The 21738-nt window shown below is 40.8% G+C and overlaps 2 protein-coding genes and 1 long non-coding RNA gene across 19 annotated transcripts in view; all 3 read left to right on the top strand.

Moving 5' to 3' along the window:
• Positions 1-21738, top strand: part of LOC147625046 (uncharacterized) — a 39241-nt gene that overhangs the window by 14787 nt on the left and 2716 nt on the right. For 4 of the 17 annotated variants that reach the window (XM_086818303.1, XM_086818301.1, XM_086818298.1 and 1 more), the window contains one exon: positions 19113-19817. The exons of 10 other annotated variants lie outside the window; for them this stretch is intronic. The gene's annotated coding sequence lies outside the window, so the exon portion shown is untranslated. Of the gene's footprint in view, positions 1-8966; positions 9329-18933; positions 18994-19097; positions 19818-21738 lie in introns of those variants that run through there. 3 more of the 17 variants (XM_086818291.1, XM_086818293.1, XM_086818294.1) reach the window with 3 other exon arrangements.
• Positions 6604-7847, top strand: LOC147625048 (uncharacterized). The gene is made up of 3 exons (XR_015269024.1): positions 6604-6772; positions 6875-6893; positions 7017-7847. It is a non-coding gene; the product is annotated as an uncharacterized LOC147625048 (long non-coding RNA).
• Positions 19980-20749, top strand: LOC147625047 (uncharacterized). The gene is made up of 2 exons (XM_086818931.1): positions 19980-20010; positions 20101-20749. The coding sequence occupies exons 1-2, from the start codon at positions 20002-20004 to the stop codon at positions 20401-20403; spliced, it is 312 nt and encodes a 103-aa protein (XP_086675057.1). The 5' UTR covers positions 19980-20001; the 3' UTR covers positions 20404-20749.

The raw sequence follows: 21738 nt of genomic DNA, 5'->3' as shown, positions 1-21738 counted from the left end.
GGCTTGATTTGTGAAACATCCTTGAGAAGTCACCTCATATGGTGATTGACCTACATTGCATAGCTATATTGGAAAGCTGAGATTACTTACAGCATCTACAAACATTGATATAGCAGGTTTGAACTTTCCCTCCTCCAGCTTGCACCTAAAATTTGCACAACCAATCTCAACTGAAAATAAGTGTGTCCATCTTCCATTCTGTACACCTCTGCAGCCTTGAAGATTTCATAGAGAAAGAAACCCCCAGGCCCCAATGGATGCCTACTTTCCATAAAAATTGTGTCCCTTGATGCCAGATACTCTAAATTCCTTGATAGCACATATATGTGCTCAATCCTTGTCATTTGAACCCTGAATCCAAACAATACACCATCACAATGGATGAAAAAAACAATCTTCATTGAAACCATTCTTTTTCTTCATTGAAACCAGCCTCCAACAAAGTTCTGATCATTGGTTCTGAATCATCTAACCCAAAGACTACTTTTGAAGTCCAGCCAAAGAGTCTGCAATGCACGGGTAAAGAGATAGTGTATTTCTATATTCAAAATACCAAAAACATTACATCTCTTTTCATAAACCAAAACTGAATTTACCTGTCATGCAGTGTCTCTCCTCTCTTGGAAAACCCTCTTGAGGCAAGCAGCTCAGCTTTATCCCGTGTCAAACTCTCATCTAAGCTCAACCTATCCATTTCATCCTTCATGATGCTCCAAATGGTACTAGAGCCAGGCGGTAGATCGAATGCAAATTGTACATACTGTGGAGCTAGCACCTTGGTGAGTTCACGATGATAGATTTTACTATCATACTCCACCTATGCTTCCATCGCCATTGGTGCTACACAAACCAAAAAGTAGGAAACGGAGAGATTTACAGAGAAGCAAAGAGGATGAAAAAGAAATGACGGTTCATTGGTTTTTATTGGGAAATAAACTTATACCATATCCCATCTGCATAATAGAGACAGGCAGGAAATGCTAAGAAATAACCCTTACTCCTGAAGAAGAATACCGTTCTAGGAATGACGTTCCTAGCAGGCTGTGAGGACATTGAACGGCAGCACGTTCCTGGCTGATTTGAAGAGCTTCCACCGTCACTTTCCTTCCACAGTTCGCTATAAGCACCAGCACCAAGTTCCTAGGAAAGAGATTTACAGAGAAACAGAGTTCACGCTTTTATTGTTATATATATCCCATCCCATCTGCATAGTAGAGAAATAACCCTTAATGTTTAGAAGCAAGGCGAAGTGAAGCAGAATACCGTTTCAAGGATAACGTTCCTGCATAATAGAGACACATAAGAAATGCTAAGAAATAACCCTTACTGCTGAGAAGCAAGATACCGTTTCAAGAATGACGTTCCAGACAAGTATAACCCTTACTCTTGACGTTCCTAGCAGGCTGTGAGGGCGTTCGTGGCATCGTTAGCTTTTCCTGGTTGATTTGCAGACCTTCCACCGTTTGCTTTTCCTGATTCCGTTACTGATCTGGATTTGTTTTTCCTGCGCGTTCCTGAAGAGCTTCTACTTCCTGCGCGTTCTTGGCTTTTGATTTGAACAGTTCGCAGCGCTTCCTGCTTTTATAAACGTTTTCTTGTGCACGTGGCAAGTAAAGAAGTGGGACATGTGTCTAGTGCTTTTTCTTTTGCATTTTTGTACTATCAAAATGTTAAGCCATTGCATGAATATAATATTTTCAAAACCTATCATTTTGAAAGAATTTTAGCAGATTCTTAGTGGAATGTTTTGTATTAAAAGCAATGGTATGGAGAGTCTATAGATGCTAAAACCTTGCTTTTAATTATGATTCTTGATGGAGAGTATATGTAGAATGTGGCTTTCACTTCATAAATTCATTTTATCTTGTTACATTATTTTAATTTGTATTTATGTATATAGTTCTTTTTTTTTGTAATGGAGCACACTCAAGTAGTCGCATTACTTGATACAATTGCATCTTATTGCATTCATTTATTGAATGAATCCTATGTCTTATAGTATGGAGCACATAACTAGTCCTAATTTAAAATAGATTTTTTTTAAAAAAGACAAAAAAGAAACTAAGAAAATCATGGACATGAGACGAGAATACAAGGTCCATAAGGATGTGAATTTATTATCAAGTTTGTGAGGGCCAAAGACTAGCACTAGTAAATACATGAATAAGACATTACATGTTCTTTGGATAAATATGCTTGTGAGAGTAAGCGCTTTAGAAATAAAAAATCAAATCGGCCTTTCTGTAGAACCCCCAAGCTCGCCAGCTGATAGGTTTTAGCTTGGAAAATGGCAATCCCCCTCTTCTCCCCCGCGTTCTTTTCAATTTATATATTAGCAAGTTCCTAGATGGTGAGAGTGTTGGTCTCAAAAAAAAGCTTCTATATTATAAATAATGAGATGTCTTGCCTTCTAAAAAAAGTTTCATTAAGCTGCAACGATCAAATCCCCCAGGCTACTCTATGCAATTTTATACCCCTATTTGCATCCTCAGCTTTCATCATGCATTGATTAGAGAAAGTGTAGCTATCCAGACATTGATGTTCTGATTTTCCATTGCTTCTCTTGTGCTCAGCCATTGTGAAAGCCAGAACTTAGCGCCAATACTTGCAGTCATTATTTATGTTCACTGTATTCCTCACTTTTTCAGACCCGTCAAAACAATTCAAAAGGAACCGATCTACAGATGTTGTAAATTTCATAGATGTCAAGCCTTGTTTTTGTGAGATCTAGCTCTAAGCCTCATCATGAGAAGAAAGGAATGTGAGGGAGAAAATACATGGCTACACGGGACATATTTCAATATGGGAATCAATGGCTTGGGAGAGTGCAAGGGGTTGCTAATAGCAAACCAGGCTTAGCTGTGGTTAATCTATTATGTAACATTTAAAGATTATTAGTTGACATTAGTAATATGAAGTTAGTCAAGTAGTTGGACACCCAATAGCAAGCAAGCCTAGGTTCAGGATTTGCTAATCAGTACTTAGGTGCAGATCAAAGCATACACGTGTTTTTATCCAAGAAAAAATAAATATCATTATAACAAAAACATTTGTGGGGGCTTCTTGTGAACCTTTGGATATACCTTGAAATCATGAAGACCCCAAAAGTTAGTCAAGTAGTTGGACACCCAATAGCAAGCAAGCCTAGGTTCAAGATTGCTAATCAGTACTTAGGTGCAGATCAAAGCATACACGTGTTTTTATCCAAGAAAAAATAAATATCATTATAACAAAAACATTTGTGGGGGCTTCTTGTGAACCGCTGGATATACCTTGAAATCATGAAGACCCCAAAAGTTGTAACACACTTTTGTCCAATCTTGTCTTGAGTCTAGTCTTGATATCGAATATTTGTGGACACCATTAGGTGAAACTTTGGCCAAAGAATTGACCTAATAAAAATCCTATAGTCACATTCATATATCTAGTCATGTACCCCAAAAATTGTTGCTTCATGTATGTTGAATACGGGTAGGGTCATGTATCAGTAATCTAATATGCATCCATGGGTGGAGCTCTATTATGTTGAAGATTCTAAAGAAACTTGTACAATAATTGGATACTGTCTGGTTCAAAACAAGATCCAAATCCCATTACTTCCATGGTAGAAAAGACAAAGTTTTATCTACTTTGGTCATAGGCCTTTCCCAAGTTCAAATTGAAGAGAATGAACCATTTGTCATGTCCTAGAGCATAGTCAATAGACATCAAAGTATTAAGTATGGCTTCATGAATATTCCTTCCTTGTATAAATCCAAATTACCTGGGAAGAAATTTGATCCTTGAACAAGCACCTTGGTAGAAATTTGTACATAGTATTCAACATTGTCAAAGGCCTCCAATCACAAGAGTGTATCTAGTTAGCATTTTTTGGGATCAACTTAATAGTGCCAAGATTAATGGGCTTGGTAATTTCCCTCTTTTTGCACATCGAATTCAAAAATCTAGTGAGGTCCTCCTCACATAGGTCCTAAAATCGTTGAAAAAAGTCTATAGATATGCTTTCTAGCCAAAAGGATGCATCACAAGCCATGCTTTAAAACATGTATTTAATTTCCAAGAAAGAAAATGGTATTTGGATAGTTGCTTCACCCGGGGAGATATAGCTATACAATTTCTAAGAAAGCTTACACTCTCTAGAATTCAAATTGACTATAGGAGGAACCACCACAATATTAGAAAGATGACAGAGCATTACTATGGGTATAGTTTCCCCCTCTGTAACAAGGTTATCTTCCTTGTCTTGATGACCTGAGATGGACTCCCTTAAGCATTTCTACTTAATCACCCTAAAGAAGGATGCAAGTGGGTGATCTCCTTTCACTAGCCATCTTAAGCCAGCCTAGATTCTAGTAGCAGCAGGTCTCTTGTCCTCTTCCAACTTGGTGAGCTACTCAATGATCCTTAATAGTAAAGTAAAGAATCCTCGGGTGCTTCCTGTGCAATATCAAGTAGTGAATTCCAAACGCGCTATAGAGTGATTGATTTGAATCATTTGTGCCTTTGTCTTGCCAAACTTTTTACAAGCAATGATCGTAGTCTCCATGCATTTAATCCACACAACTATTGGGGCAACTAAAATTCTTTTAGTGATAGCCCACCCTTATGTAATTCAAAGTATATTCATGGATTGCATATACTTTGAAAGATATGCCTTGATATTTGTGGATATATTTTTCCACACTAAAATCACCCAAACAAAAAGCTCAATCATTTAAACCTATGGTTAATATGTGTGTGTGCGCGCGCGCTTGTTCTAGTGCTTGGTTAATCACTTTGTGAACTGGTAGCAATCTAACATTTGTATTGTGAAATAAAAAGGGTTTTACAAGAATTTAAAAAACCTTTAAGATTATGATCTTTGGTTTATTCCACGGTCAAGGCTTGTTACTTGAATCTATCCAATAACACATTGCTAGTCAATACATCTTCATTGAAAATATTGGAACTACATGTGGTGTAAGTCATGATTGCTTGTCATCACAATAAGAAGTACAACAATGACATAAGTTGAGGTAAATGAAAGGTGAATAGATGCTATAATTTGAAAAAATGCTATAATTGTTAATAAAAAGGGGGATGTTTGGCTAGGCCATGATGAATATCATGACATGAGTTGGCAACATGATACCAAAGGGTCCAAAAAAACAAGCAATCAAAGCATACATACTAGGTAAACCATATCACAAAAAAATAGGACTTAACCCAATAAGTGTTCAAGAATAGGGCACATGTAGTCTAAAAGATTACAAGTATTCGAAAAAGAGGATAATATGTCCAGAACACCTCATTATGCCATATCTTTTTTTTTTGGAGACATTATGCCATATCTTGGGATAAATGTGTATCAATTTTAAAAAGAAAGAATAGCAACAAAATCATGAACTAGACATTATTATAAATATGATTTATAGATGAGAGAACAAAGAGATGAAACAAGACAAGACAAGATAAGACAAGCTTATCATATACTCATAACTTAGCCATGAACAAAATAAAGTACAACCACTTGTAGCATATAGAGCCAACATATTCATCAAAGTCAATTATCATAAACTAACATGTAGCTTTATAGATGAGAGAACATAGAAGTGAAAGAAGACAAGACAAGCTTATTATATATTCACAACTTAGCCAAGAACAAAATACAATATAGGTACTCATAGCAGGTAGAGCCAACACATCCATCAAAGTCAATTATCATCATAGATCAATCATAAAAGTAAAGAAAATATATTAGTAGACATCTCATTAAAGAAAATATATTAGTAGACATCTCATTATTTATAATATAGAAGCTTTTTTTTGAGACCAACACTCTCACCATCTAGGAACTTGCTAATATATAAATTGAAAAGAACGCGGGGGAGAAGAGGGGGATTGCCATTTTCCAAGCTAAAACCTACGAGCTGGCTAGCTTGGGGGTTATAAAAGGTGGCCGATTTGATTTTTATTTCTAAAACGCTTACTCTCACAAGCATATTCATCCAAAGAACATGTAATGTCTTATTCATGTATTTACCAGTGCTAGTCTTTGGCCCTCACAAACTTGATAATAAATTCACATCCTTATGGACCTTGTGTTCTCGTCTCATGTCCATGATTTTCTTAGTTTCTTTTTTGCCTTAAAAAAAAATCTATTTTAAATTAGGACTAGTTATGTGCTCCATACTATAAGACATAGGATTCATTCAATAAGATGCAATTGTATCAAGTAATGCGACTACTTGAGTGTGTTCCATTACAAAAAAAAGAACTATATACATAAATACAAATTAAAATAATGTAACAAGATAAAATGAATTTATGAAGTGAAAGTCACATTCTATATATACTCTCCATCAAGAATTATAATCAAAAGCAAGGTTTTAGCATCTATAGACTCTCCATACCATTGCTTTTAATACAAAACATTCCACTAAGAATCTGCTAAAATTCTTTTAAAATGATAGGTTTTGAAAATATTATATTCATGCAATGGCTTAACATTTTGATAGTACAAAAATGCAACAAAAAAAGCACTAGACACATGTCCCACTTCTTTACTTGCCACGTGCACAAGAAAACGTTTATAAAAGCAGGAAGCACTGCGAACTGTTCAAATCAAAAGCCAAGAACGCGCAGGAAGTAGAAGCTTTTCAGGAACGCGCAGGAAAAACGAATCCAGATCAGTAACGGAATCAGGAAAAGCAAACGGTAGAAGGTCTGCAAATCAGCCAGGAAAAGCTAACGGTGCCACGAACGCCCTCACAGCCTGCTAGGAACGTCAAGAGTAAGGGTTATTCTTGTCTGGAACGTCATTCTTGAAACGGTATCTTGCTTCTCAGTAGTAAGGGTTATTTCTTAGCATTTCTTATGTGTCTCTATTATGCAGGAACGTCATCCTTGAAACGGTATTCTGCTTCACTTCGCCTTGCTTCTAAACATTAAGGGTTATTTCTCTATTATGCAGATGGGATGTGATATATATAACAATAAAAGCGTGAACTCTATTTCTCTGTAAATCTCTTTCCTAGGAACTTGGTGCTTATAGCGAACTGTGGAAGGAAAAGCGAACGGTGGAAGCTCTTCAAATCAGCCAGGAACGTGCTGCCGTTCAATGTCCTCACAGCCTGCTATAGGAACGTCATTCCTAAAACGGTATTCTGCTTCAGGAGTAAGGGTTATTTCTTAGCATTTCTTGCCTGTCTCTATTATGCAGATGGGATATGGTATAAGTTTATTTCCCAATAAAAACCAGTGAACCGTCATTTCTTTTTCATCCTCTTTGCTTCTCTGTAAATCGCTCCGTTTCCTACTTTTTGGTTTGTGTAGCACCAATGGCGATGGAAGCACAGGTGGAGTATGATAGTAAAATCTATCATCGTGAACTCACCAAGGTGCTAGCTCCACAGTATGTACAATTTGCATTCGATCTACCGCCTGACTCTAGTACCATTTGGAGCATCATGAAGGATGAAATGGATAGGTTGAGCTCAGATGAGAGTTTGACACGGGATAAAGCTGAGCTGCTTGCCTTTCTCCGTAATTTCTTCTCTGAGCCATTGCTGGAGAGCATTGCCAGCAACTTTGCAGCACTTGCAGACTCCCATCTTGGGATTGAGTATACATTCAGATGAAACAAGGCAGCCATAGGAAAGTCCATCATTGATGGCGTAAGGGAGGAAGCTGCAGAGTATAATACTCCTTTGGCTGGATTTCTTGGTCAAGTCTCGGAACTGGATGAATCAGAGACAGATGAGGAGGTGAACATGCAGGATTCAGGTGAAGGATGGCAATGTGTGAGTACTGGGCGCTAATTACCAATCCAAACATGCTCCGATGGGGACCAAACTTTGCAAGCATGTGGGGGTGGGTCCGGGTGCTAGTGGTGGTCGCGATAGAGGTTCTAGCGGAGCTGGTGGTAGTGGCTACAACAGGGCCGGTGAGACTTCTAGAGGAGCTGAACATGGCGGTGGAGCTGAGCATGGAGGTGGACCTGAGGGAACAGGTGGCTTTGGGGATGATCATCATGGTACTAGATTAGGACATTTCCTATCAATGGAAGAAAACACTGTTTTAGTGCATCTTCCTGCATTTGTGACACCACCTCGAGGCACATTGGATAGGAAACTAGCAGTGAAAGATAGGTCGCGTCTTTTTGAGGAAAAAGTACAGGGAGAGTTGAGGCGCCTGTATGACCCACACTCTTGTGGCTTTGGCCACGTCTTCCATGGGACACGCACTTCTTCACTAGCTTCATTTTGTATCAGTGGCATTGAACCAACTTTTGAGGGGAGTGAGTTTAGTAGGATGCTTGCATTTTACACAACCAACTCTATCCGCCATGCCTTTGAGCGGCCCTTGCATTATAAGAGTGGGAGGCAGGTAGAAGACTTTTTCAGTGTCTTGGAGTTTTATGTGGATGTGAAAGTTTTACATGGACAGAGGGCTCCCCCAGGACAATCCACACCATTTGACATACGCTGGTTTCCCGCGCCATCTGAAGATTGGAAACGTTTTTGCATAGGCAATATGGCAACAGATCCAAAGCTCAAGGAAATGGCTCCACTGCACTCCCATGACCTCAAAGGAGGTAGAGATATGGGTGTGGTGAGCGATCGCTTGGGCCAAGCAAATGCGTTCCTCACTCAGGTTGCTTTTTGTTCTCCAAGGGCTTGGACTTGGCTTGAGGGTTGCTTCAAGAGGGTTTTCCAAGAGAGGAGAGACGCTGCATGACAGATAAATTCAGTTTTGGTTTATGAAAAGAGATGTAATGCTTTTGGTATTTTGAATATAGAAATACACTATCTCTTTACCCGTGCATTGCAGACTCTTTGGCTGGACTTCAAAAGTAGTCTTTGGGTTAGATGATTCAGAACCAATGATCAGAACTTTGTTGGAGGCTGGTTTCAATGAAGAAAAAGAATGGTTTCAATGAAGATTGTTTTTTTCATCCATTGTGATGGTGTATTGTTTGGATTCAGGGTTCAAATGACAAGGATTGAGCACATAAATGTGCTATTAAGGAATTTAGAGTATCTGGCATCAAGGGACACAATTTTTATGGAAAGTAGGCATCCATTGGGGCCTGGGGGTTTCTTTCTCTATGAAATCTTCAAGGCTGCAGAGGTGTACAGAATGGAAGATGGACACACTTATTTTCAGTTGAGATTGGTTGTGCAAATTTTAGGTGCAAGCTGGAGGAGGGAAAGTTCAAACCTGCTATATCAATGTTTGTAGGTGCTGTAAGTAATCTCAGCTTTCCAATATAGCTATGCAATGTAGGTCAATCACCATATGAGTTGACTTCTCAAGGATGTTTCACAAATCAAGCCATATATTTTTTTTTAAAGTATGCAGGGACCATTCTGAAAGCAGTTATAGATGATTTAGATTTGTGATCACAACTTTGTTTCAGTGAAGATCGCTTTTTTATCCATTGCGATGGTGCATTGTTTGGACTCATGATTGGACTCATGATACCCCCATTAAAAAGGTAGCTTATAAAGATTTTTCTCTTCATGTGTTTGTATTGATGGTGTGGACACAAGTTTTGGGCCCAATGCCATGTGACAAGACTTGAGCACATCAGCATGCTGTTAAGGAATGTAAATTATCTGACATTGAATTGTTGTGGGAGCATGTACCCACATTTCATTGGTACATGTTGAATCAGAAGGGTTATCAAGATTCTAAAAGGAGGTTAGGAGATGTCTCCACAGTGCCCACTATCTGAAGGACCCGATCCAAGCATAGTTGCTTTTTGATGGGTGTCATGGGCAGTCCTCGTCTCTAAATCACACGGTGCATTTAAGAGGGGATTCAAGTGGGATCGGCGACTGAGGGGGCCCGATTTTGGGTGGGGCCGATCCGAGCCGTCAGATCCCCGAAAGTAAACTAGGGCCGAAAGAAAACTCGGCCTGTGAAGTAAACTAGGGATCCTAGTTTACTTCACAGGCCGAGTTTTTTTTTTGTGAAAAACTCGGCCTGTGAAGTAAACTAGGATCCCTAGTTTACTTCACAGGCCGAGTTTTTTTTGTGATGTCCGCACTTGGCCTCTGAAGTAAACTAGGATCCTTCACCTCCCCTAGTTTAGAAAAGATCTAGGGCCACCCCACAGTAAAGTCGGGGGCTTGCCAAATCGCCTAGTTTACTCCAGTTCCCGAGTTTGGACGTATAGTTTTTTTGCCTAAGTCTCAAATTGCAAAAGAAAGGATTTGAACCCACGACGTGCCGCTAGGGAGGCCATAGTCTTACCATTAGGCTATAATTTCTGCTAGCTAGTGTGTTCGGCCCTTATTAATATATGTGCGGGGCAGCCCTAGTTTACTTTCGGACCCTAGTTTACTATCAGGCGGCCCTAGTTTACTTTTGGGGATCCGACGGCCCGGATCGGCCCTGCCCAAAATCGGGCCCCCTCAGCCGTCGATCCCACTTGAACCCCCTCTTAAATGCACCGTGCCTTTTAGACACGAGGCTCCGCCACCCTCTCTTCCTCCTCACCTGCCCCTTCCACCTCCTCAACTGCTCCTCCTTCTTCTTCTTCTTTTGCTGACAATGCCTCCCCTTCGCCTTCCCATTCACAATCCAGCTCACCCACACCACCCCATCTTACCCTCTTCTCCTCCCCCTTCCTCTTCATAATCCTCTCTCTCCTCTTCTATGCTTATCTCTAGTGTTTCCCCCCCCCCTCCCCCCCCCCCCCCCCCCCCCCCCCCCCCCAAATACAAAAAGATCCTCTTCCATGTTTATCTCTCTACTCCCCCCGCCCACATTAAAATAACCCTCACCCAGAACCCACATTAAACTTTTGAAACTTCCTCATCCCTCTCCCTCTCCCTCTCCCTCTCTCTCTCTCTCTCTCTCTCTCTCTCCCCCCTTTGAAGTAAAGAGAAAAACTATGAAGCTTAAGGCTATGAGGCTTTCAATTCATTCTTTGAATTCTTTTGAAATTCACTATCATTTTTTTGAGTAATATTTGTAACCTTTGTCCCTACAATTTGAGTCCAAGTTCACAAGCCTTACTTGTGCATTATATTGTAATGTCTTCAAGTGACTTTTAAGATGCATTCTCTTGCCTTATTTTGGTCTTTTGTTGCATTGCACTTGTTTCTTAAAAGTAGATAGGTATTATAGTGTGGGAATCTAGAGAAAATGATGTATTTAGTTATTTAAAAGCTTCTTTGCTTACTACTCTTCCTTGTCTTGTTTGGCAAGGCAATAAGACCTTTAACCTCATCCTTTGCATTGTTTTGAGTATTTATTACTTTTGTGACTTCATCTATTGTGAAACATCCACGGAATACATAAAATCTTCTCATTTTATACATTGCCTTGAGTATTTGTTATTGTTTTGACTTAATATATGTGTAACTTACACCTAATGCTTTGAATCAAGACTTAAAAATGATGTCATGCAAATACATCATATCATACTTAGATAATTCAAATATTACTTTTGATTGGTGTAATATTTATCTTTGGTCTTTCATAAGATTTCTTTTAAAGGTAGCTAGATACTAGAATAATTTTAAGGCCTATGAAAATTGTGCTTTCATTGTCCTTCATCAAAGGTGAGAAACCTCTAACCATTTTTATTTTTATTTTCGCATTTTTCAATGTAGTATTGGTATTTAGCAATGGCTATGGAGTTTATTTCAAATTGCATATTTCACTTCATTTAATTTTCCTTGTTTTACCAACGATGAAATTCATTGAGTCTTAAATTTAGAATCATTGTATGCATGCCAAGTATTGCACTTGTGTGTGGATGACATTCATGTTCGTGAATGAGCTTCACTCATGCTCGTGAGTGAGAAGTGCCTTCTCGGGGATAGATTTAAAGCATGCTTTTTAGAGTGAGCTTTTTTTGACATCCATTCTCTCTATGTCATCTATTACCCTTGTCCTCTCTCTTCTCCCCTCATCCTCCCTTCTCTCAGCCCGCCCAACCTTGCTTACACTCTTCTTTCTCTCTCCTGTTTTTCTCCTTTCTCCTCTCTCTCTCTCTCTCTCTCTCTCCATTCTCTCTCTTTTCTCGCTTCTCTTAACCTTCTTCAACCACTCTTCTCTCTCCTCTCTTTCTCTCTCTCCTTTTCAACCACTCTTCTCTCTTCTCTTTCTTTCTCTTCTTCTTGTTGAGATATCCAGCTCATCTAGTGAGGCGGTGGACATTGATGACCCGTTTGGGAGATAGACCCCACACTTACACCACTGGCATGGTTGGTGAGATCATGGGTGATATGCGGCCAGTGGGATGGCAGGCTGTGTGACAGTCATTCTAGAGATTGGCATAGTTATAGCGCCAGTTCATTTAGCTGGGTTCACACTATAGAGAACCTTAGTATGTATTAGGTTGAGTACTTTTTCATATGAGAGTACTCTTATCTTTGTATATGGTGTGTTGAGTGTTGTGTGAAGAAGAAGAAGATTTTCAACCTCTCATTGTGTGCTCTCTTTTAGGATTTTGTGAGTGTGTGCTTGCAAGAGCTCAAGCTCTCTTCTCCCCTGCATCTTTTCATGGTGTCAGAGCCTAGTTTATGTTAAGGGCTCGCAAGCAGCAAGAGAAGCACAGGAAGCGGTACGAGGGTAAGAGCTTCAACTACTCTTCCCTATTTGTGTTGGTGACTACACCCGTGTCGGGAGCTCTACGGGAGGCACAGGCAAACCATCTCTGATTGAGGAGCTTTCTTCACGCGGGAGTAAAGCTATAGGGTAACTATAATGTCCTATCGGACAAAAAATTTAAAGGTCGAGAATGCCTTTCGGACGCGTTAGAATCTCCGTTTTTCGAAAAGCAGGGCGCCTGAGAGCACTGCATGTGGGTAAGTCATCGATTCTATGTAGAACTTTGTTTTAAGAACTGCAGGAAGACAGATTGGTTGTGCAGACATTGTGTGTTGCAAGAGGAGGTCAAAAAGTTGCCATTGGGTGTATGTATGCACATTGAGGTCACTGGTTGTGACATTTGAGTGTAATACAATACCGCTGCAGAAAATACAACAGTTTGTGCAGGACAAACCAGAGTGCTGTTTTTGGTAAATTTGTGTGGTAAGATGTAAAATGATGGCATAAATTAGATTGTTGCTGAGAAGCTTGACAAGAACAACTTCCATGCTTGGAGGTTCATGTTGACAAATTTCTTGATGGAAAAGGGTTATTGGGACTACATAGAAGGTAAGCACTACCACTACCACCACCTCTCAACCTAGTCCACTTTCTCCCCTCAAGTCTAACATAGCTTCTCCGTTCTCTCTCTCTCTCTCTCTCTCTCTCTCTCTCTTCCCATCCTCTTCCCTTTCTCGCTCCCTCTCCCTCTCTTTTTCTCTCCCACCCTCTTCTCTCTGTCTCTGTCTCTGTCTCTGTCTCTCTCCTCCCCTCCCTTGCCCACCCTCTTACCTTTTCTCTCTCTCCCCTCTCCCCTCTCCCTAGGCTCCCTTTCCCACCCTCTTCCCCCTCCTCCCTTTGCCATGTGTCCTAGAGTTGGTCAAAATTAGATAAGTGGTATGTAGGCTACCTTAACCCAATTAAAATTGAACAAGGCTTGGTATGCATGTGGTAAGACGAAGGTACTTGCAAGTGCATGCCCCCATTTGAGGTCTCTAGTCTGAGGTGTTGGTTAGATGTGTTTTTGAAATTGTTCTCTAGACCCTCTATCCATCAGCAAACAACAACCCTACCTTTCGAAGATCATAACTTTTGATTTGCAGCTTAGAAATGGGGTGTCCTTGTAGTCTTAAATTATCTGTAGATTTTAAACTTTCCAATGATGTGAAGATTATACAAAATTGGACACTATAGCAAAATTTATTGCCTCTATTAGATGAATTCTAGTGCCTTTTTAGTGAAAACTATCTCCTTTTTCCCAGTTTTTGCTCTAGCTATCTGTTGCTGACATAGTAAATTGGGTCTGATTAACTTTAGATTTGGCATGTGGCTAAGACCCACTCATTGTCTACATCCATATACTTTTAGTTCCTTCATCAAAAGATTAATAAGATCTCTTTTCTCTCCCTCAGCAAGGTCAGTCGCAATGTATATAGGTTTCGGATCTTCATCGGGTTCAGTAAGATCCACTCACTTGACCTTCGTTGGGCCTTCATAAGAGGGTCTTGAATTTTTGTACTTAGCCCTCTTCGCCTCTTTGCTATATATAATGCACTCGCCTATGTTATAGTTATGAAAGTACTTATGTATTTTTGATGTCTTCTTCCTAAGTCTTTCTTTTGGTTTCTTTTTTTTTTAAAACTTCTTTCAGAAGTCGGTTCTTTCAATTTTTTGTACTTCTAGATAGCTTCTCAGATGGAATTATGCCCGAAGTTAGTATCGTTTGGTTTGTCACATTGTGGGGTTTCTTCTAGAGCCCTCACAACCGGTGTTATAATTGAACTCATCTCCTAGAGTTCTAATTAGCTTTTTGTATGCCTTTGTATCTCCCACATATTGCAGCTAATGACCCTCCTTACCTAAATGTACGATGTTGGCCAAACTTTTATTAGCTTGTTCCTAGTTTTACTCAATTTCTTTTTCGCTTGTCTGATTCTCTTATAAAGTGCCTCATCAAAGTCACTCCCATATAAAGTTTCATATGTTGGAATTGCTTCTAAAGTTACAACATTCATCATGTAAAGATTACCTTCCATATGTCCATCCTTCTAGAACCTGGTTCCAATTTTTTGAGAAACACCATCCATAGTAGCTAGGAGTTATATCCAATTTTCATAGTTAAATGGATAAGGAATGGAAGGCTTTTGTTTATCTTGTTCTTTTGTTTCTTCCGCAATCTTATGAAGAGCGATATCCCTTTTTCCATTGATGACCTTAGTCTTCTTGGAAAATATTTCTTTTTTCAAGTGAGCAATCTTTCCTTTACACATGAGACACACACTTCCCTCGGCAAAATTCTGAGAATAAGATGTCTCTACAAACTTTCGAGAATGGGACATCGTATCTACGTCTAAATCTCAAGGAGATCGTGAGTGGATAAGTACTGTAATTAGCCAAATTTACTTTAATCATTCGCTCATTCTTCTAGAGGTAGCTATTGTTGGTCATGGATCATTAATAAGTGTCTCATGAATTGTCTTCCCAGGATGACATCATAGTTTGTTGGTATGAGAAAATCTATGATAACAAATGTATGATTGAAGCTATGCCACATGTCGCTATGCACATCTTGCTAACTTTTCCAAATGGTTTCTCTAGGGAACCACCGACCATCTTGATTGATACACCTGGGGATTTGAGAGTTGGTCTTCCCCATTTTTTCCAATAAGCTTTGGTATTAATGCTCACTCCAGCTCCGCCACCATCAAGGATGACTGAGATTTTATATCCTTTATAGGAAATTGGGAGTGGAGCATGCATATCTTTGCCTTCATAATATTGGTACTCTCCAAGCTTGTTGATAAGAATCTCATGAATACTCCCTTCTAAATCAATATAGTGATCTATTTCATTTTCAGACTCTTCATCCTTACCCTTGACATGATTGCCAAGCTAGCTTTTGACATTGTCCCACGTTGTGGGCGTGCCTTGCAAAAGTTGGCCCAAAGGGATGTTGATTGGTGTAGACAGTATGGTCCACAATAATTTCACATCCCCATGCTTGGCATGTTTACTCCTTAATAGATTCTTCTTTGGGAACTAGATAGATAAGGCCATGAAAGGACCAAGGTTTTCACATCTGCTTCCTTGACTCTGATCTAATGGTAGCCAGTAGACCTTAAATCTATCTTAGAGAAAACCTTGACCCCATGAAGCATGTCAAGAAGCTTCTCGATGCAAGAGATAGGGTACTTGTTCTTGACAGTGACTTGATTTAGCCCCTAATAATCTATTCAGAGACGAAGAGTCGGCTCCTCCTTGTTTTGGAAAAGAATAGGTGCTTCCCAAGGAGAGCTACTAGGGCATACAAATCCCTACTCAATGAGTTGATGAAGTTGCTCCATGAGCTCAATGGCTTCAGGGAGAGACATCTTATAAGGTAACTTGGAGACAGATTGAGCACTAGGAATTAGCTCGATCTGATGGTTGACTTCTCAAGGGGGTGGTAGTCTTGTAAGCTCATTAAGAAAGATGTCAGAGAATTCTTGGAGCCAAGAGGGTTCTAATTCTTTACTAGGTTCAGGCTCAGCAACTTTGTTGAGCTTGACAAGGGAAACTTGTTGTCCCTTACGTGCTCCCTTGATAACCTGTCTTCCTGTGACTAACCAGTCCATCCCAAGGATCCCAGATCCCATCATAAATGCCTAATGGTAGGACTCTAAAATGGCCATGAGTTTGTTCACTACCCAATTCAAAATCAAGGTTTCCTACAGAGTGGTGAGATACTACTTCCTTCCCATCAGCTAACACTACAACCATTTTCCTAGTTGGTTTTTGATCCAAGTTTAATTTTCGTAGACACCTTGGAGAAATAAATGAATGAATACTACCACAATCAATCAGAAGCTGGAATGGCTTACCATGATGATGTGAGTAGTTGTGGTTTGAATAACTCCAAATTGTTCATTAGGAACTTGATGCTCTACCCCCACATGGCCATTTCCACCAAAGTTGGTTCTTCATTTATAGCACAGGCATAGGGCTACTATCCCGCGACCTTTGCCACGTTCACCACCTCTTGCACCTTGGTAGATGGGGGTTCGATGGCCTTGATTTTCTTGACAACTTTGAGAAAAAGATGTCACAAGCTTGGGGAAATTGTCTTTAAAGTGTCCAGGCTCATTGAAATGGAAACAAACAAGGGTCTCCCTACTAGTAGAAGCAGTATATGTGCGGCAAACAAAGACGTTGGTTGGCCAACCTCGACTGTAGTAGGAGCATTTGGCTGGGGCTTCACCACCTCTTGCACCTTGGTAGATGGGGGTTCGATGGCCTTGATTTTCTTGACAACTTTGAGAAAAAGATGTCACAAGCTTGGGGAAATTGTCTTTAAAGTGTCCAGGCTCATTGAAATGGAAACAAACAAGGGTCTCCCTACTAGTAGAAGCAGTATATGTGCGGCAAACAAAGACGTTGGTTGGCCAACCTCGACTGTAGTAGGAGCATTTGGCTGGGGCTTCTTGTAAGAATGGTCCTTGGGGTTTGATTCAGGGTGAATCTCTTATGGGGCCTAGCTTTGCCGCCAGACTTCAACTCCTTCACAAGAGGTTGGCTCGTATGAGAGCATCTTGCAATGTACTCGACCTCATTACATCGAGGCGGCGGGAATCCAAAGATTCATTCAAGCCTTGGCAGAAGTGGGCTACCTGTTGGGAGGTAGTCATGGGTGAGGTATATTTCTTGAGAGTGATGAAGTTAGAGTAGTACTCTTCTCTAGAGTTAAGCTGAGTTGCTGAGGCTAAATAACTCATTCATCTCGACAGACTCATGAGATGGGCCGCCACATGTTCCGAGAAGATACCATTCCTCCAGAGCTTTTTTGATGTCATCCCAGGTTTGGGAGTGTTCGGTAACTTCCTTAGCACTCCACACCAGATTTGTTTATACATTGTACTTGTGCCACCATAGCACTCCACACCAGATTTGTTTATACATTGTACTTGTTTCGGTCTCATCTCATAGATCCTTGCAGTCTCCCACAGTAGATCTTTTTATACATTGCACTTGTTTCGATCTCATATACTCTCTCTCTCTCTCTCTCTCTCTCTCCACGCCATAGGGGATACGGCGGCTAGTGGTGCCCCTGCAGATGTATCCATGATAGCTGTTCCCCAGGAGCGTTCCAGAAGGGTCACAGTTGCTCTCTCTTTCTCTCTCTCTCTCTCTCTCTCTCTCTCTCTCGGATACCCCTGATAGTTGTTCCCCAGGAGCATTGAGCGAGCCTCTGCCATTCAGCGCCCCTACACCCCCCAACAGATCCCATCAGACATCCTGCACACCAACATCGGGCCACTTTCTGACGAATGCGTAGCCTGCAAGGTCTGGGAGACCACCTCTCTGCTCTGGATTGCCCTCCTACATGAACCATGACTGATGAGACCAACTGCTACTCCTTGGAAGAACAATCAGGTCTGCGCCTGAAGTAGACAGCATGCTGCAGCACTTACGGACACCTGAAACTTTCTCAGACCAGTTTGTGACAGATGGAAAAAGGGCCTGATGTCTATATCTGAATGACTTTGCAAATAAGTCCTATAGCCCTTTTTGCAGAGGCAGCCCAGGAGCCAGCAAAATGGACTGCATGCACTTAGACTACAGGCCAGCTCATCATCCTCATCTGCCATGTCATTGCACACCGTTACAGTCACACTGAGGTTTCTTGCTAAAGTGTCCAGTGAGTAAGTGAGAAAGGTGTACTATATTAAAATCAATACACCAGCCTAGGCACTGAACTGACTCTCTCCCATATTCAGTCCACTTCTTGACTCCTGTCGGGTATCAGTGCAGCTGATATCTGATAAACTCCCTTTAGAGTACAAAGCCACAGACATATCTTAGGCCAGTGTCACGGAGAATAGTCACACACACACACACACACACACGCAGAGTGAGTGAGTGAGTGAATGTGTGTAGGTAGTACACTGAACAGGAAGCAGTGAGAGAGCACTCACAATAGAAAGAGATCAAATAATCCATACATGATGGTGTGCCTGTAGGGTATCCCTTGTGAGTTCATGCTTTGCCACTAGCTTGTTAGCATGCATTCAAATATACCAAGTATATCTCATGTGAAAGTCACGGCATGCTCTTCTTCCGTAATCTTCACCCATTTGTTTGCTCAAGTTTTCTGCTTTTTCAAAAGCATGGATTCCAGGTGTGTGACCACTTTAGGGTCCACAACGCAATGATACTCTGTGAAACATCCTTTTGAAAAAAAAAAGGTAAAACATCCTTTTGAAAAAAACAAGGTCACCATTAAAAGTAAATAAAGCTATCAAATATTTGGAGAAAAATGAGGCTATACGGAATTCAGGAAGTGTTACAAGCTTTTTTTTACTGTGGTAGAATCCGACGTAAGCGAAGGGGAAAAGTGATAAAAACAGGTGGAATTCAGAGCACTCAAATGTAAGGACTCTTACGAAGTAGGCCCAAAACAACGAGAAAGTAGTATAGAAGAGTAGTACTCAACAAATGATACAAAAATGTGTATTCAAAATGACTTGACTCAGGTCTGAACGTGATAGGTGAGTGGAGGAGAGTGTGGAGACACAGCCACTCAAAATTGCCGTACAAATGTCAACACCGGGCGATAGCATAAGTTACATTGTTGCGACATCAGACTCAAGGGTTGTTGCGGAGGATCAACAGGATGGACGAAGCAGGCCCCAGCAGCTGTAGACCGGGCGATAGCATAAGTTACATTGTTGCGACATCAGACTCAAGGGTTGTTGCGGAGGATCAACAGGATGGACGAAGCAGGCCCCAGCAGCTGTAGACCGGACGAAGCAGGCCCTAGCAACCGCAGGGTGCTCCCATACCACCCGAGCAACCCAGACCGCAAGACAGACCACTAGGCTGGTGAGTTCGGAGGAACGTGATAAACGCTACCTTCTTGTTGCGGGCGTGAAGATACAGTGCATGCTGAAGGGAATTGCTAGAGTTACACCACCGCATGTGGACTCGTGTTTGTGGAATTTTTTTTTTCCATTGTTTTCAAACATTTGTATTCAGGAGGTCTTCTGTGCACTGTGGATTCGCACAGTCCACCGTGAGTGCCATGTGTTAAGGGCCTTAACGAGTGAGACTAATGTCTAGAGTTACTTCTTGGTAAGTGAGCAATCAAGAGTCATGGGAATGTGCGATGGGAAGTTAAAGCGATTCGTCATGCTGAAGCATTGATGGTTGTATCTTGTTATATATCTCAGGAATACATTGACATGGGTGTGAAATCTTCATTTATGATCTATTCTCTATTTCTGTGTCCTCGTCAGATTATGTATTCCGAATGTAATGCTAGAACAGATTATGAGTCGTGTATTTCCAGTAGGAGCTATTGGGGCTCCTACAATGTCCACCAGATAGGGCATAGAAAGGGCTTATCCGAGTGGAGGTTTCCGGTTTTGTGCAATCGGCATGGAGCAGGTACTGTAATACCTCTTCCCAGCTACCTTCTTCTTATTGCTTTTCCTGAGCCTCTTCGTTAACAAGTATCTCTTTGGGTTGTCTAAGCAGCCTGCATACTTGTCGGTTCTCTCTCCAATCGAAAGAAACGTATGCTCTGTATGTCCATCCGGTCGCTCACCTACTTGTTCTTGCAAGCAAAGTATTATCAAGGAGTATGAGGCAAAGAGAAAGCGTGAATACCGGCTTAAGGTTAAGCAAAGGAATGCAGCAAAAACTAATGGCTTCAGTGTTGCAAAAAAACAGAGGATTTCAGCAGCTGTTGTTAAGTGTTTCAAGGATCATACAACAGGCCTGTACAAGGAGGCAAAAGTTGAAATTTTGAAAGATGTTCTTGGGCACCCGATATTGTGAGAGTTGCAGGCTTCTCGTCCATAGGCAATTGAAGGTCATGAACAGAGCTCGTTAATAAGCGGGCTCCGGAACACCCTTACATACATGAAGAATCCCAAAAGCTCTAAAGAGTTGTTCCTAAAGAGGGCAAGTATGATGATGGTCATGAATACTAATGCCCATCACAGGAAACCAAATATTGCTACTGCATCAAGGCTTCTAGGGGTGCATCATAGGAACTTCTATGCAGCTAGATCTTGATTGCTTCGGGAGATGCTACCACTACATTTGTGTGAACGACAACCACGCACAATTGGTGTCATTACAGAAGAGGAGAAGGAGGTAGTGATATCTTTTTGGTCAAATAATACGCGTGTTTCACCCAATAAAAAGGATGTCTGCCGAAAGTGCCTTGAGAGTAAATTCTTAAACAAAACACCCAATGCATTTTCTTGAGCAGCCTTAGGTTTGTCCTTTTTTAAATGCACTTGGAATTGATTTCACGCTTGCCTTTCTATCAGATGAACTCTTTTTTGTGGCTTCGTGTTTTTTTCTTTTGGGCTGATTGCAACCAACAGCCAATATGTGTTTGTAGCCATTATGAGACCGATTAGTACTAGTACCCATAGGTTGGTACTAGAGATTACTCCTTCTACTCACTTATAAGTGTCTACGAGGACTTCCTTTGCGGTACATTTTCATGTGCTTGTGTGGCAGCTTACAGGTGATAAACTAGTAGCTACCAGTTTGGACGTGCAGCCAGCACATGTCACCAATTCCTTTATTTCTATGATGAATGTTCTAGTTTTAGGGTGGCTCTTGGTAGCTACCTTACCTAAATTTGTACTACCGATTGCTTCTATTGGCTACCAATAGCTGGCATTAACACATACATACTGCCTCATTACATGAGGCCCACCCAAAATTTGACTAGTAGCTACCAATATTGAAAAATACGAGTTCTCTGGTTTTGGTACCAATTGGGCCATTGGGAGCTACTACTTAGTTAAACCATAGTCTGCACTAGCTAGCAAATGCTGCCAGGGTGAAAATCGGGTAGCTACCAGTTAATGGACATGCAGCCAACACTTTTGACAAATTCCTTTCTTTCTTTCATGATTGCTGGCATTAGTGCACAGGTACTAGCTCATTGTGTGTTGCCTACCAAATCGACTGTTAGCTACCAATTTTCAGAAATATGAGTGCTATGTTTGTGGTTGCTACCAGTTAATGGAATTCATCACAAGTGGTAGGTACGAGTTAATTTTTTGTTTAGCAACCAGCAGTGAACCGCGGTAGCTACAAGGACATTGTACCTTCTAGTCTACTAGATGGTAGCTACAATCTAATAACTGG

The sequence above is a fragment of the Cibotium barometz genome, chromosome 24, assembly GCF_041138505.1.
Source record: "Cibotium barometz isolate CiBa-2024 chromosome 24, ASM4113850v1, whole genome shotgun sequence".
NCBI lineage: Eukaryota > Viridiplantae > Streptophyta > Polypodiopsida > Cyatheales > Cibotiaceae > Cibotium > Cibotium barometz.
Note: the sequence above shows the minus strand (reverse complement) of the source record. Positions and strands in the feature narration are given on the sequence as shown.